The sequence below is a fragment of the Panthera leo genome, chromosome F2 (assembly GCF_018350215.1).
Source record: "Panthera leo isolate Ple1 chromosome F2, P.leo_Ple1_pat1.1, whole genome shotgun sequence".
NCBI lineage: Eukaryota > Metazoa > Chordata > Mammalia > Carnivora > Felidae > Panthera > Panthera leo.
In genome coordinates, this window is record NC_056695.1 from 53,956,669 (window position 1) to 53,970,860 (window position 14,192).

At 41.7% G+C, this 14,192-nt stretch overlaps 1 protein-coding gene across 1 annotated transcript in view; it reads left to right on the forward strand.

Annotated features, from left to right (window-relative positions):
* The first annotated feature begins 1,114 nt into the window (after window positions 1-1,114).
* Window positions 1,115-14,192, forward strand: part of TRHR (thyrotropin releasing hormone receptor) — a 46,125-nt gene continuing 33,047 nt past the window's right edge. Inside the window, exons 1-2 of the mRNA XM_042924066.1 lie at window positions 1,115-1,358; window positions 1,880-2,753. Of these exons, the coding sequence (XP_042780000.1) occupies window positions 1,965-2,753 (789 nt within the window). The 5' untranslated portion in view covers window positions 1,115-1,358; window positions 1,880-1,964. The remainder of the gene's footprint in view (window positions 1,359-1,879; window positions 2,754-14,192) is intronic.

Sequence of the window (14,192 nt, forward strand, 5' to 3'; positions counted from 1 at the left end):
AAGAAGAACATCTAAACATCTTAAAACAGAGAATCAAACCATTTACCATACAGGGAATTTGGTTAAGGGTTGTTTTTCGTTGTCAGTTAATAAATAAGAGTGGACAAACATTAACGTTTGGTGTATTAGGTTGGTGCCTGTGGAAGGGAGACATGTTTTCTGAGCCTGTATAAAAAAAACCATAAGGATTTTAGAGAAATAAAAATCAAATGGAAGTACAGTTTTCTAAAAAAAAAAAGAAAGAAAGAAAAAAAGAAAGAAAGAAAGAAAGAAAGAAAGAAAGAAAGAAAGAAAGAGATGGAACCATGAAGTTTCGTTTCAGAGGTGTGGTACCAGTTGCCCTGGCCTAGATTTCCACAGGATGCGTTTTCCACCTGGAAATAAATGAACACAAAACGTTGCTGGGTAGTAGTACGTGTGGTTGGCATACCAGAAGTGGATGAATAGGGAAAAGGCACCCAGAGCAGTTAGAGAGATTCTAAGAAGTTATGCAGAGCCAGAGTTGAAAAACAAACTTAACAGATCATATGTAGGTGTAAATCAATATTTTTAGCTCAAAAAATTTTTTAAAAACTGATTTTTATAAGCCTCAGAAGATCACAGCTGCCATGGCTTAAAATCAATTTTAACTCATTTTCCATTCATGTAATATGAGAGGAGGGAGCCAATTTCACTGGTTCACTGGAGAAATAGTTTAAGGGTTTCCATAGTGGAGAAAGAAGTTGGTTTCAGTTCAGACAGATATTTCAAGCTTCAAGGGCTGTGTCTGGACGGAGAAGGATTTGCTCTCCCGGAAGTCCCATCACACACAGGGAGTGTGAACATATTTCAGGGCTTCTCAGGTACTGGAATTCCTGTGGCACTTAGACTAGAAGAGACTACAGTCCCAGCTGCCTCTGGAACCCTTGCTTGTGATTTCAGCCTTCCAGAGAGACGGAAGACCCTGTCATCAGCATGTTTAAAAGGAAATCCTTCAAGGGGAGAAGACTCTGAATCAGTGAGGACTGGCTGGCCGGCGTGTGTGTGTGTCAGAGAGCGGGGGGGGGGGGGGGGGGGGGGGGGGGGGGGGGGGGGGGGGGGGGGGGGAGGGGGGAGAGAGAGAGCATGTGTGCTCATTAGGGGACGCTCTATGATTCGACAGCCTCATTGTTGCTGCCGCTGCTCCTGCTGCGGCTGTGTGGTCTGTCAGCAGTTGGAAAGAACTGCAAGGGTTTAGAGGAACTGCAGGTCTGAAGACTGAGCGCTGCTAAATGGTATCCCCGTCAACAAAGTAGACGAGACCTCCTGCAGGATTGGAAACTTGGACTTATTACTGCTTCATCCACCTGGAGAAAGCAGGCAGCGCCACAGAGGAAAAGGTAAGAGAAGAAATTGGCCTCTACTGGGAAGGCAGGGCAGGGGGCATGGGGAAATGGAGGCTCAAAGACTTGCTATTTGTAGCCAAGCCCTCCCACCCTCAGAGAGCAAAGGAGGCAAACGCTAAAATCCTACCAAGCTTCATCACTGAGCCTTTTCCCCTGGTACATTTTTCTTCTTTACACTTTTCCCAAGCATCTAAGAGGTCTCTTTGTATTTCTTTTTCAGCGAGAGCAGATATCATTCAGTTTTTCCTTCTGGGCAGTCTTTCAAAATAGGGAGCTTTCTCTGTTTCTCTTACGAGCTTTTTCTCCATTAAGAGGAAATAGGTGCCTCTTATTAAGCTGGTCAAAAAACAGTTGCTCCTTCCTACACGAGGGTTGCCTTAAAAGGAGTTTTCAGAAGTACATGTGAGCCCTGTTACTGTAGACACACGAGAGGTGAAAGTAGCGGAAGAGAGAGCTACTGTCAGTGACTGGCCCCATTTGAAACGGTGATGAATTTGGACTATAACTCTTCACAGGGGGAGAGAACCACTGAGATAAAGGCAGAACACCAGGAAGAGGATGTTTTGAGAAGTGTTTCAGAGAAACTTCAAGTCACTAAAGATGGAAAACGAGACAGTAAGTGAACTGAACCAAACACAGCTTCAACCCAGAGCAGTGGTGGCCCTAGAATACCAAGTGGTCACCATCTTCCTTGTGCTCGTTATTTGTGGTTTGGGCATCGTGGGCAACATCATGGTGGTCCTGGTGGTCATGAGAACCAAGCACATGAGGACCCCCACAAACTGCTACCTGGTGAGTCTGGCAGTAGCTGATCTCATGGTCCTGGTGGCTGCTGGCCTCCCCAACATAACAGACAGTATCTATGGGTCCTGGGTCTACGGCTATGTGGGATGCCTCTGCATCACTTACCTCCAGTACTTGGGCATTAATGCCTCCTCTTGTTCCATCACAGCCTTTACCATTGAGAGGTACATAGCAATCTGTCACCCCATCAAAGCCCAGTTTCTCTGCACATTTTCCAGAGCCAAAAAGATCATCATCTTTGTCTGGGCTTTCACATCGATTTACTGTATGCTCTGGTTCTTCTTGCTGGATCTCAATATTAGCACCTACAAAGATGCTATTGTGGTGTCCTGTGGCTACAAGATCTCCAGGAATTACTACTCACCTATTTACCTAATGGACTTTGGTGTCTTTTATGTTGTGCCGATGATACTGGCCACCGTCCTCTATGGATTCATAGCTAGGATCCTCTTCTTAAATCCCATTCCTTCAGATCCTAAAGAAAACTCTAAGACATGGAAAAATGACTCAACCCACCAGAACAAGAATATGAATTCAAAGACCTCTAATAGATGTTTCAACAGCACAGTATCTTCAAGGAAGCAGGTAAGCAAACCAAAGCCTCCAAGTCCACAGAAAAAAATGTGGGATAGAGTCCCTTGCAGGATGGGGTCCACTTTGCCTTACTTAGCTGATGGCAAAAAGAAAATACAGTCATGCAAATGTTTCACAGTTGAAGCTTCTGCTTTACATATTAAATCCATCTCTAAAGCAAGTAAAGACCTAAAAATAGGTGGGGAAAATGTGATAGCATAGCAGCAGGTATCAGTTTAGGTGCTGTTAAGATAGAGGGAAATATAAACAGAAACTCTAGAAATCCACCTTTAAAATGTTTGTGACTCTCTGGGAAATGTTATCAAAATACACCATTTGTGGCTTCTGGATATCTTTAAAAGTTCTATTACATGACAAAGATTTGATAAGGTAGTTTGAGAAAAGATGAGTCAAAGCAATAATTCTACAGTTGTTCACTGAGATATATAAATGAGAGGGCTTCAGTTCCTGGACTTCCTAGTTTTAGTGGGGAAAGTTTCTATCACCCTCTCCCCCAGCTCCCTGCAAAGTATCCCAGCATGCAGAAGCTGAAAAAGCACTTTGCTCAGGAAATGTTCTGATAAAAAGGCTAACACCAAGCTCAATTTGTTTGTCACAAAGAATGATTTATTTTTTTAAATGTCTGTTTTTCCTGGTAAGCATAACTAAAAATCCCTTTATGCTTTCAGATCACCAAATGTGGATGTGGTTACGGTTGAATAGTGGTTTTACTAGTGAATGGAGTGCAACTTTGTTACAGTAGAAAAGGCTTATAAGACAATATAGGAATGAAATACTTTCATAGCACATACACGTTCAGCTCTATTTACATATGAACTTAGCCTTCAGTTCCTTTCCCTTCTCTGCTAAACACAATAAACACATGGTAAACATTTATTCTCATGGCTGAAAAAGAAAACTTGAAATCAACAGTACTGGCTCTCTCTCTCTTTCCCTGTATGAAATGCAGTTCTTCCTGTGTGCATAGATAGAAACTGAGGAAGCATGCTTTAAAAAGTATGCATATAGATTATACATGCTATTACTTCCTAAACTCTAGGTCGTTGAGATATGAAGAATTTTAATTGGACATATGGGCACACACTGAAGTGAGCTACTAATAATTACAGGTGTTGTAGATATATATGGCATACATAAGAAACTGTAATTTAAAAGGAGTATCATTTTACATGATACTGTGAGATTTGATTTATAGAACATTTATTATTGAAGATACCTCGATACTAGACAGAGATGTAGGAAGTGCCAGCTTTTAGATCCCTATTGCTTTGGGTCCAGCAATGCTAGCTAATACAGGGCATGTTTGGCCATCCACTACCCAAAACTTGATTAAGGAAAATTTAGAGAGATCTGTTGTCCATCTGCCAAGACAAACATTAACAAATACATTAAGAAAGTAAAGAATATGTACATCTCAATTAGAGATCAAACATGGTTTAATGTCTGCAGCAAAGGGGGTCAGCGAGTAAATTTGTTCATTAGACTCCAATTTATATTCTTGTTATAAATTCTAAAAAAAATGTTTGCACTAATGTCCTTCTTTTCAATTATAGACACTAGTACCTATTTTAAATTGTTAATTATGTTACATGTTCACACTCTTATTTCAAAGCTGTCGCAGATAGTCTCTTTATACAGGTTGGGGGTAGGAGACAAAGTTGAAGATTTGGTCCCAAACAATCCTGGGCTTAAATGCCAGGGCCCTAATCAAACAGGATGACATTGAATAAGCAGAACACTGTGAGCCTCAGTCTCCTCATTTATAAAATAAAGATAAATAGCATCCAGGCTTGGTATGAGGGTTCAACAAAACATCGTATGAAATGGAACAGTGATTAACACCTGACTGTCAATTAGCCTCCTTCCTAGTTTTGTAATCTGTGGGCAACTGTAAGAGAAATAAAGATTTGTTCTTTAAAATACTATATACAGTCACCATTTAAACAGCTTAGTTGTTGAACAGATGTGTATATGATATAGTACCCTCTCTAAGGAACTTTTGAATAACGAAGGCATTTGGGAATGTATTCGGAGCATTTGGGTTTGTCACAATAACATCACTGTCTGATAGCATTCAAGAGTGACAGGCATCAAATGTCCTGACATGTGCAAGACAGGCCTGCGCGTTGAAGCAGTGCCCTGTCACAAATGCCAATAACGCCCTCATTGAGAAACACAGGATGGCATATAAATCAATAGAAGTGCATTTAAGTAATATGTCATGAAATTCAGTCTTGATTACAGATGCGATGGCAATTCAGAGAAAAGAAAGGAAATTATGGGGCTAAAGGGATCAGAGAAGGCTTCCTGGAAGAGGTGGCATTTGAAAAGGCTCTGAAAGAATGGAGCTCCTTTGCAAAGTAAAAGTTAAGAGGACAGCACTCCACACAGGAAAGGGCCTGGCTGGGGTGAGAATGTTATGGGTTTTGAAAGGAGACAAGGAAGGGCACACGGAGTGGGATTTTTATGGTATTAAGTGATTTGGTTGATTAAAATGAGTGATGTATTTGGGGGAGCAGTAAAAAAAAAGATTGTATTAATGTGTGTGTGTGTGTGTGTGTGTGTGTGTGTGTGTGTGTGGTTAAGAGACAGAGAAGGGGCTGTGGAGGATCCCAACTATCAGGCAGAGAAGGGAGTTGTGGGTGGTGAGCAGAGAGCAGCAGTCCGCAGCATGATTCAGGGGGGTGATCAATGTGTGGATGAAACAGGAGACCATTGGCAGAAAGACCACTTTGGAAATGGGTGGTAGTGATTCAGGCATGAGGTAGTAAGATTCTCTATCAGGAGAACTTAAAGTAAGGTGTGAACCAGAGATGTTTCAAAGAAAGAAAGGGTGAAGCGTGAACATAGAGGACACACTGGCTGGAGACAACACAGCATCAGGGCTCTGAGCCTAGAAGACGCAAGCTGCCCTGATCGATGAGTGGGAGTGAGAGCCGTGCAGGGGGGCCCGTTTTGTCCAAAATCAATGTACCTTTCGTTTGGCCTTTTTCTCTTCTAAAATTGTCCTTTTCTTAAATCTTCGAAAGGTTCAAACCTCCACCTACTATGACCAGGGTCTTTTATTTCCATATTTTCTCTGCATTTTTTTTCTTTCCGGCAAGTTTAATTTACATTTTAATAAATACTCTGTCTGGGCCAGGTCTTTCAAACCAAGTTATTAAAGTCAAATATGCATAGCCTAAGAGATCTCCATTTAAAAAGTAAATAAATGAGCATTTATATGTAAGGGACAAACGTGCATTTTCGTTTGTCTTCAACTTTTATCCCCCATGCAGAAAATCCAGATCATATCTTCCCCCCCCCCCATTATTTAGAGATTCAAATATATTTTAGGAAACCGACTAAATATTTGGTAAATTCAATGAAATAAATTACTCAAAATCAAGGCTTGGGCCTGTGTAGAAAAAATATTTTTCTGATTGACTAAATCTTTTGCTTTATAATTGGGTGTTTTGATATTGAGGAGATAAGGTTTAAATGGTCCCATTTGTCACATTTCAGCTCTCTTCACACAGTGCCAATTCCCATGTGGAGCATTGTGTAGATAAAATATCTCTATTACTGGCTGTATATTTCAAAAGAATTGATTGGATCCTTCGGTACTTTGGAGGCACAGAAACATCTTGGTAATGGACTGTACTACAGATACACACATTCAGTACAAGCATTTACTTTCCATAGGATGCAGGGGTGCTCAGAACATTGTGTGGATCAGACTACCAGTTTTCTTTTGCATTCAGTGGCTCTAATTAGTTTCTCTTTTCTCTGGTGGGAAAACTGTGGAACAGAGTCCAAATAGAAGCTCTGAGTTTATGGCAAATTTTCTGTTATGGGTTTTATATGACTAAAGAAGCCTTTAAAATACCAGTCTCTGTTTCCATACATTTCTTACCAGCCTTCTACCTTACCAGAGGAACATTGCTAGCCCAAGAAACAAAGCTGTCCTTTTTAAAAAAATTTTTTAACATTTATTTATTTATTGAGAGACAGAGACAGAGTGTGAGCAGGGGAGGGGCAGAGAGAGAGGGAGACACAGAATCTGAACCGGGCTCCAGGCTCTGAGCTGTCAGCACAGAGCCCGGAGCGGGGCTTGAACTCATGAACCACGAGATCATGACCTGAGCCTAAGTTGGATGCTTAACTGATTGAACCACCAAGGTGCCCCACAGCTTTCCTTTTTAAAGTGATACATGCCTTTTGTTGTTGTTGCTACTGTTATTGCTGCTGATGATATAAAAGCAATCATGCATATTATGGAAAACACGGAAAACTAGGATTAAGAAAAAGGCATCTCTTACTCCACCTCCCCAAACCATAGTTTATTAGCGCGTGCTTATATTCTTTTCCTTATGTTTTCACTTGATCTTTGTATATAAATACAGAAATACATATATATACATAAAATTTTATACTCTGCCTTTACATAAAATGTTGAAATTAATATTCTCAAGGAGAATAGCAGAGTAAAAGAAAATGGGTAAGACTGAGTAAGTTTCTCTTAGTCTTGATTTTTTTTAATCAATAAAAGGGGAATAACAATTACTCACAGACTCCTTGTCCAAATCCAATGAGATGCATGTGACAAAATTCATCTTAGCTCCTTCCACCTGTCCCCTCCACTACCCTTCCCTCCTGTCTGTCCTTTCTCACTGATCTCCAGCCCCTTGGCACACTCCAGTAGTGAGATGGGCTCCTGGAAAATGGAAAACTGAGATAAAGAAAGGGCTTAAATGTGTCTTTTCTCTTCTCCTCATTCCTCCCTCCAACTCCTGCCTCCAGTGCTATTTACTTTTTTTTAAAGGTGTTTTGGGTTTTTTTTAAGTTTATTCACTTTTGAGAGAGACAGAGACAGTGTGAGCAGGGGAGGGGCAGACAGAAAGGGAGAGAGAGAATCCCAAGCAGGCTCCACATCATTAGCACAGAGCCCCATGGGGAGCTCAAACTCACAGAATTGTGAAATCATGACCTGAGCCGAAACTGAGAGTCAGGCCCCCCAATGTGCTACTTACTTTTTAAAGAAAACACCTTGAACAAGGAAAATCCTTTAAGACACTGGAAGGGTCTTAAGGGAGGGAAAGAAGGCATAATTGTATAATATCAGGCAGTAGTGCTGGTATTTGGAAGCATAAAATCCTGTAAGTTGTCTAGGCAGCTTCATCAATGGCTAATCTTATCAGGCAAATTAATGGTACTAAACTCTTCAGCGTTAAGCCTAAATCAGGGGTTTCTCAAGTTTTACTGTGACTGTTTCCACAGTTCCTTTTTTGATTTCTATTTGTTTTATTTGCTTCATTTGTCTGGGATCGATTATATCCTTCATAGTATAAAGGTCTCGAAGATGGAAGAAAATACGATTGTTGTCACTTGGCACACAGGTATCTAAGTGAGACATCTTATTTTTATTATCAAAGAATAGCCTTCTATTTTCCCATTCACATCCTGTATAAGGAAAGACTCTGTACATACCCCATAAACCAACTCATTGAAAATCCCTGCAGTTATGTGCTTTGTGTCCCTTGGTTAGATGAACATTGTTTATTCCTAGTTTTATATTTGCAGCTTTGAGCCATAATTTCATCAGTAGAGAAAAATAAAATTTCCTATATGCCTCCTATGTACCCCTACAGCATTCTTAATTTGGCCATACACACACACACACACACACACACACACACACACAAGCACACCTTAAAATCAGCTAGCCTTGATCATGACAAACTGTATTTCTTTACGTAGCCTTTTGTGAATTCTTCAAGCTGCGAGCAGATATCCCAAGCTCCAGACACAGGAAGGCTGGGCTGGCACCATGTCTTTAGGCTCCTTTACCTTTTCTTTATGGGTTGGGGGAAGGGTGAGAAATATAAAGCTAGAGCAAGGTCAACACTAAGCAAAGTTGTGCAGTAGGGCATTTTATATTTGATATCTTCCTCACTTTAATGAAACATCCATTCATAATCCAAAAAGCACCTAACACTGTCCTAAGTGTGGAGGCTACAGGGACATAGAGAGACGAACTCTTCACCTTCAAGGAGCTCACTATTGACGATGTGCACACACTATCCTGAGCAGCCCATCATGTTCTGGATAGAAGGCACAGCATCAGGAGGGGAGAGGTGAAATGAGGGAGAAAGGAGGCAGGTTTTCTGGAGTATGTGGCATTGAGTTGAGCCTGTAAAGATGGACAGAAGGTCTAAAAGCCACACCAAGAAGACCAGGAGAGAAAGAAGGAACGGACCCCAACAGAACAGAGGCTGGGAGATGGCTGGGCAGGTTCAGGGACAGAACAGTCTAGAGCTGGTGTCGTTGCAGTGGGGCAACAGAAAGCAGTTGTCCAATGAAGGTCGCCTGACCCTGTTGCATCTGACTCCCTTCTTGCCTCCACAACCTTGCCCTTTGTAATTCTCCCTGCTTTTATCCGTGCTCAGTTATGAGTCTGCAGCACGCAGCTCTAGCAAACACTTTATTGTTTTATGGACATCATGTAAGTGCATCAAATCCAATATGTCTGAGACTAAACCCATTATTTTTCTTGATAACCTCTACCTTCCTCTTTCTTTCTTATTTGAGAGTCCCAACCCAGAAATCCGGGAGTCCTTCTAAGGTGCCTTCTGCTCTGTATACCCAAGTCTGAGTGGTTCTAGCTCCAAATTCTCATATTGTACATACCTTGTTCACACCACCATTGTCCTCCCTCGCCGCTGCCCACCTGCTCGAATTCAGCACACACCTCAGCAGCCTCTCAGGCTCTAGTTCCAATCTCTCCGAAATCATTCTGTACACTGCTCACTAGGGGATTGCTCTAACACAGAGATATGTTATCCAAGTGATTTATATGGTTCCCTGAGGTCTACAATTTAAACATCTTAGCATTAACAAGTAAGATCCTGCCTCCTTCCTATGTTTTCAGCTTATTCTCTTGTGGCTCTCCTAACTTATACTTTATGCTGTAGTGATACTGAATTATTTGTAGCTCTCTGAACTTGTTCTTTCAGCCAGAATGCCCTTCATCTGGCAAACTCGCAATGATCTTTTGAGTCTCAGATCAAATGGTACCCCCAGCTACCCCACCAAGCCTTCCCTGAATTTCTCAGGCAAATGTATATAACTTAATGCCTAGCTGTAACTATGTATGTTAGGTATTCTAGCTATGTTTCCATAATGATTTGCATATACTGCTGGTTTAGTAATTCTTAGCATCATTATTGTTAGTCTGTCCAGCTTCCTACTGCCACAAACATCCTTAAGAGTAGGGTCTTGTATCCTCAGTGACCTCAGCACTGTGTCTGGCACAGAGCAGACTTCCAAAAGTCTGTATACGTAGTTGCGTGTTACAGCCAAAAAATACAGGCTTTGGAAGACTAGGTTGTTAGCGTGTCTTCCCAACTCTGTGTTGGCCACACTGGTTGCTTAAAATTGGCCATGGGTGTAGTTTTGTTTTTTTTTAACTACAGAAATCAGCAAGTATGACACTTCAGTGTTTCCCCTTTTTTTGTGGCAAGCCAGCTGTTAAGTATTTTTCAGCACACTTGTGTGTGTGTATCATATGTAATTTTACATATATAATGAATGAAAGTATGAAAGAGTACATGCACATTTACTTTGGGGCTTGGTCAATTCCAATATTATTTTGCTCCATGAAAAATCATTGTGGATTTATGCTACAGTCTTCTCTGCTTTTAATTACAATTTTCTTGCCTTTCATTGCATCCCCTTTTTTTAAAAAAATTATTTTATTTCACTGTAAGTAATCTCTACACTCAACATGGGGCTCAAACCCATAACCCCAAGACCAAGAGTCGCATGCTCCACTGACTGAGACAGCCCCGCACCCCTACTGAATCCCTTTTTTATTCTAAAGTAGCCACACAAGCAACTACTCAGTATGATGGTGACTATGTGAGTAGACAAGGCTTTTTATGAATATTTTCCCTCCCAGACAGGATAGGCTAATTTAGAAATATGGAAGACACAAGTAATAATTTACCTTTTATACAAAATCCTGTTGGCTTTCCAATGAGCCTTTGAAATATCCTCTGTAATGAAAGAGTTGCACTGGACAGGATGGGCAGAGAGGCAGGGGGATAGCACCTCAGGGAAGGAAAACAATGTCAGCAGAGGTATAAAAATGAGAATAAATCTATCTGACCATCCCTATGTGACTAATTTTCCTAAAACAATTTGCACACATCATTTTCTTTCAAAAGGAATATCCCCAATATCCTCTGACTAGCTCTTAAAACTCTCTAAAGTCTGACCCTTTCATGATTATTTTGGCTTTGTTTTATCCTTATTTCTTCAATTCAAAAAACATTTATTGAGTGCCAATTTCATGCCGGGGATTGCTCTGGAAGACCAATGGTAGTCACTATCTTAAGGAACTTCTAGTGAAATATCAAAGATCGCCACTAAAGACAGTTGGAAAAATAGAAGGTTAGGCTGTACAGTGTGCAGAAGAGGCAACAGAGAGTGGTGAACGGTGTGCTTAAGGCTGGAAAGCAAGCCTCCCACAGAGTAAGAGTCCCCTGCACAGGACAAAAAAGAGCAGACTTATCTGTATTCATTCCTTCCCCATAGATTCAGGCATGTCATACCAGATTCTCCCGCACACACCAGTCTCATTTATATTTTGCAACCTTGCTCATGCAACTTTTTCCCACCTGTAAAGCCATCCCCACTCTTTACGCTACCACACCTATCTGTGCATCTCACGTTTCAACCTCGGGCTGCAGTTGGATCAACAGGTCCCGTATATTGGACATATATTGGAAGGTAGATGAGCGTGAGCTCTAGAGTCAGAAACACACAGGGACACCTGGGTGGCTTAGTCAGTTGAGCATCCAACTCTTGATTTCAGCTCAGGTCATGATCCCGGGGTCATGGTCAAGCCCTGCGTCCAGCTCCACACCTGCTTGGGATTTTCTCTCTCTTTCTCTGCTTCTATCCCTCTTCCCTGCTCATTCTCTCTCTCTAAAACAGGAAAAAGAAAAAGAAAGAAAGAACAACATAAGTCCCAGCTCTTTTACTTTGGATAAGTTATTTTACTTCTTGATATTTCGGTTTGTTCATATGTAAAATAGGATACGAATGATACCCACTCATAAGATTCTTGTGAGGCAATGCCTAGTCCATAAGAAGTATTCAGTAATTCTTATTTACTATATTTAAATTGTATGCTATATTTGGAATGTCAGTTACTCCCTCCTTTTTCATGACATAGCAAAAATATAAACGGGTAATTCTTTCCCAAAGAAGACAAATTTAAGAGGTTATAAAAGTGATAGATCTTCCAGGATCATCTAACAGCATATTAATGAGATCAAATTAGTAACTACTTCCTGAGTTCCTACTACGTGCCCAGAGAGAAATATAAGTGCAATATAAAACTCACACACATAACAGAAGCTAAGTGTCACTGACTTTTTACTATGTATTCTGTACTCTTTTATTTGAACTAACTCATTAAATTCTCACAACCATCATGGGAAGTAGTAACTAATTATAGAAGAGGATGCGAAGTCATTGGGGGCTGCTAAGTGTCCTGCTCTGGGTCACACAGCTGGCTGTGGCAAGCCAGGATTTGAACCCACACTCCTGCTCCAGAGCTGATACAATATCAACCATAAGGGCAAGAAAAAAGAAAATAAAGGTAGGATTGGTGGAGGTTAAGTAAGTTTCCTGGAGCTGGTAGGATGAAAGGGGTCCAGAGGTTTTAAGAGGGTTACGGAGGGGAGATAACAGAGGTTCTCCCAGATAAAAGAGGGAGAAGGGAAATATATGGCAGTATTATCCATAGGAGACAAAAGCCCAGAATTTAAAAATGTGTGTTCTGTCTGAAGAACAGTGATGAGATGAGCTAGATGTGAGCCAAAGGTCCATGTTAGTGAGACATGGGATATAAATGTGGAGGACACGCAGGCTGGGAATGCATCCATGAGACCAGGAACCCAGCACAGCATCCCCACTAGAACCTAGCTGGCGGCTCCCTGGTCTCTCCATTGGGCGATGCCACGGAAGAGTGCATGCTGTACAAAGCTGCTCAGCCGCCCTTGGAGTTTCCATTCCAGCCTTGGTGACCTCTGTCCCTGTACAGGACCATAAGCAGTTCCTTCTTTTTGTGCTTGAAATGCCTATTTCAAAGCTTCCTGATTTCGTCATACCATTATACCTGCAACGTTTTCCACTGAAAGTTCTCCCCTGTCTGACATCTGTCTTCTCTCTATCACTGCTTCCTCCGCACCTGTGTTTCATTGCCCCTCTGTGCTGCAGATGGGGAGGCCGGCTCCTGCCTTGCCAGGCTCTTGCCCGGGCTTCTCAACCAGTCTCCCAGCCCTTAATCTCCCTCCTCTGGGTCATCCCCAAGAGTGTTGCTCAGATCCTCTAAAATGCACACTTGATAACATCCCTATGATGCCTGGAATCACCAATATCCTGTGTCTTACAGGCATAACTGCAGCATCATTATTACGGTATACTGGGACATTTATGATCTGCTGTCTACTCTCCCAAACCCACCTTCAATCCCCAGCACCCCATTCCAGGAGCAGTTTCCTAAACTGACCCGCTCTGTCATGGGTCCAAGCCAGCATGCAAACCCTGAGCTGGAAGCTTTCTGCAGCTCCTTCTTGGACCTGTTACTTCTAATCCGCCCCTCACTGATCTCCTCTCGGAGCAGGCTTTCCAGAGCCCACTGGCAGCAAGTGTTTGAGGTTTCTCCCTCCCCTCAGCAGCATTTTGTTCTCACATCTGTGCAGCACACTGTGTTGATGTAATAATTTGTTCAGATGTCTCTGCCACCAGATCGTGTGCCCCACACTGGCGGCAACATTATCTGGTTCGTTTTTGTGTCCACACTGCCTGTTGTGGTGCCTCGGGACATACTGATAAATGACTGAACGGGTAAGGACTGGGTGTAAAGGATGAGGATGCTGGAAGGGTCAAATATGACTCTGGAAGTTCTTTTCTGAAGCCTGCAAATGGTGAAATTGAGAGAAACATTGAGGGAGAGATGTCAAAAGCACTGTCCGAAATCTTCACTGTCAGAGGAGGATCATTTTTCCATTGTGTTTAGGATTTGGAAGTTTTTACATTGTGAATGGAGTGGTCAGGATCAAATATGTGCCTTCAGAGATCATTAGAATAATGGAAAGAAGGTGTAATTTGGATTGAATCTAAAGAGAGGGGAGGACAGACTAACAAAAACTGAGTTCTGGAGGAATCTTTATAATTAGGAGGCTGGAAGAGGACTGGAGTCTTTGCTGTATAAAAAGACCTATTTTCCCCTCTTGGAACATGGCCAGAGGGCCAAAGGCAGAATTATAATAGATGCTTTGCCTCCAGTTGGGAGGGAAAATAAAGAAAGAAGAATGAGCCAAGGAGAGAGGGAAGTTTCCGTTATAAGAGTAAGTGGATTTATCTAAATCTGGGAAG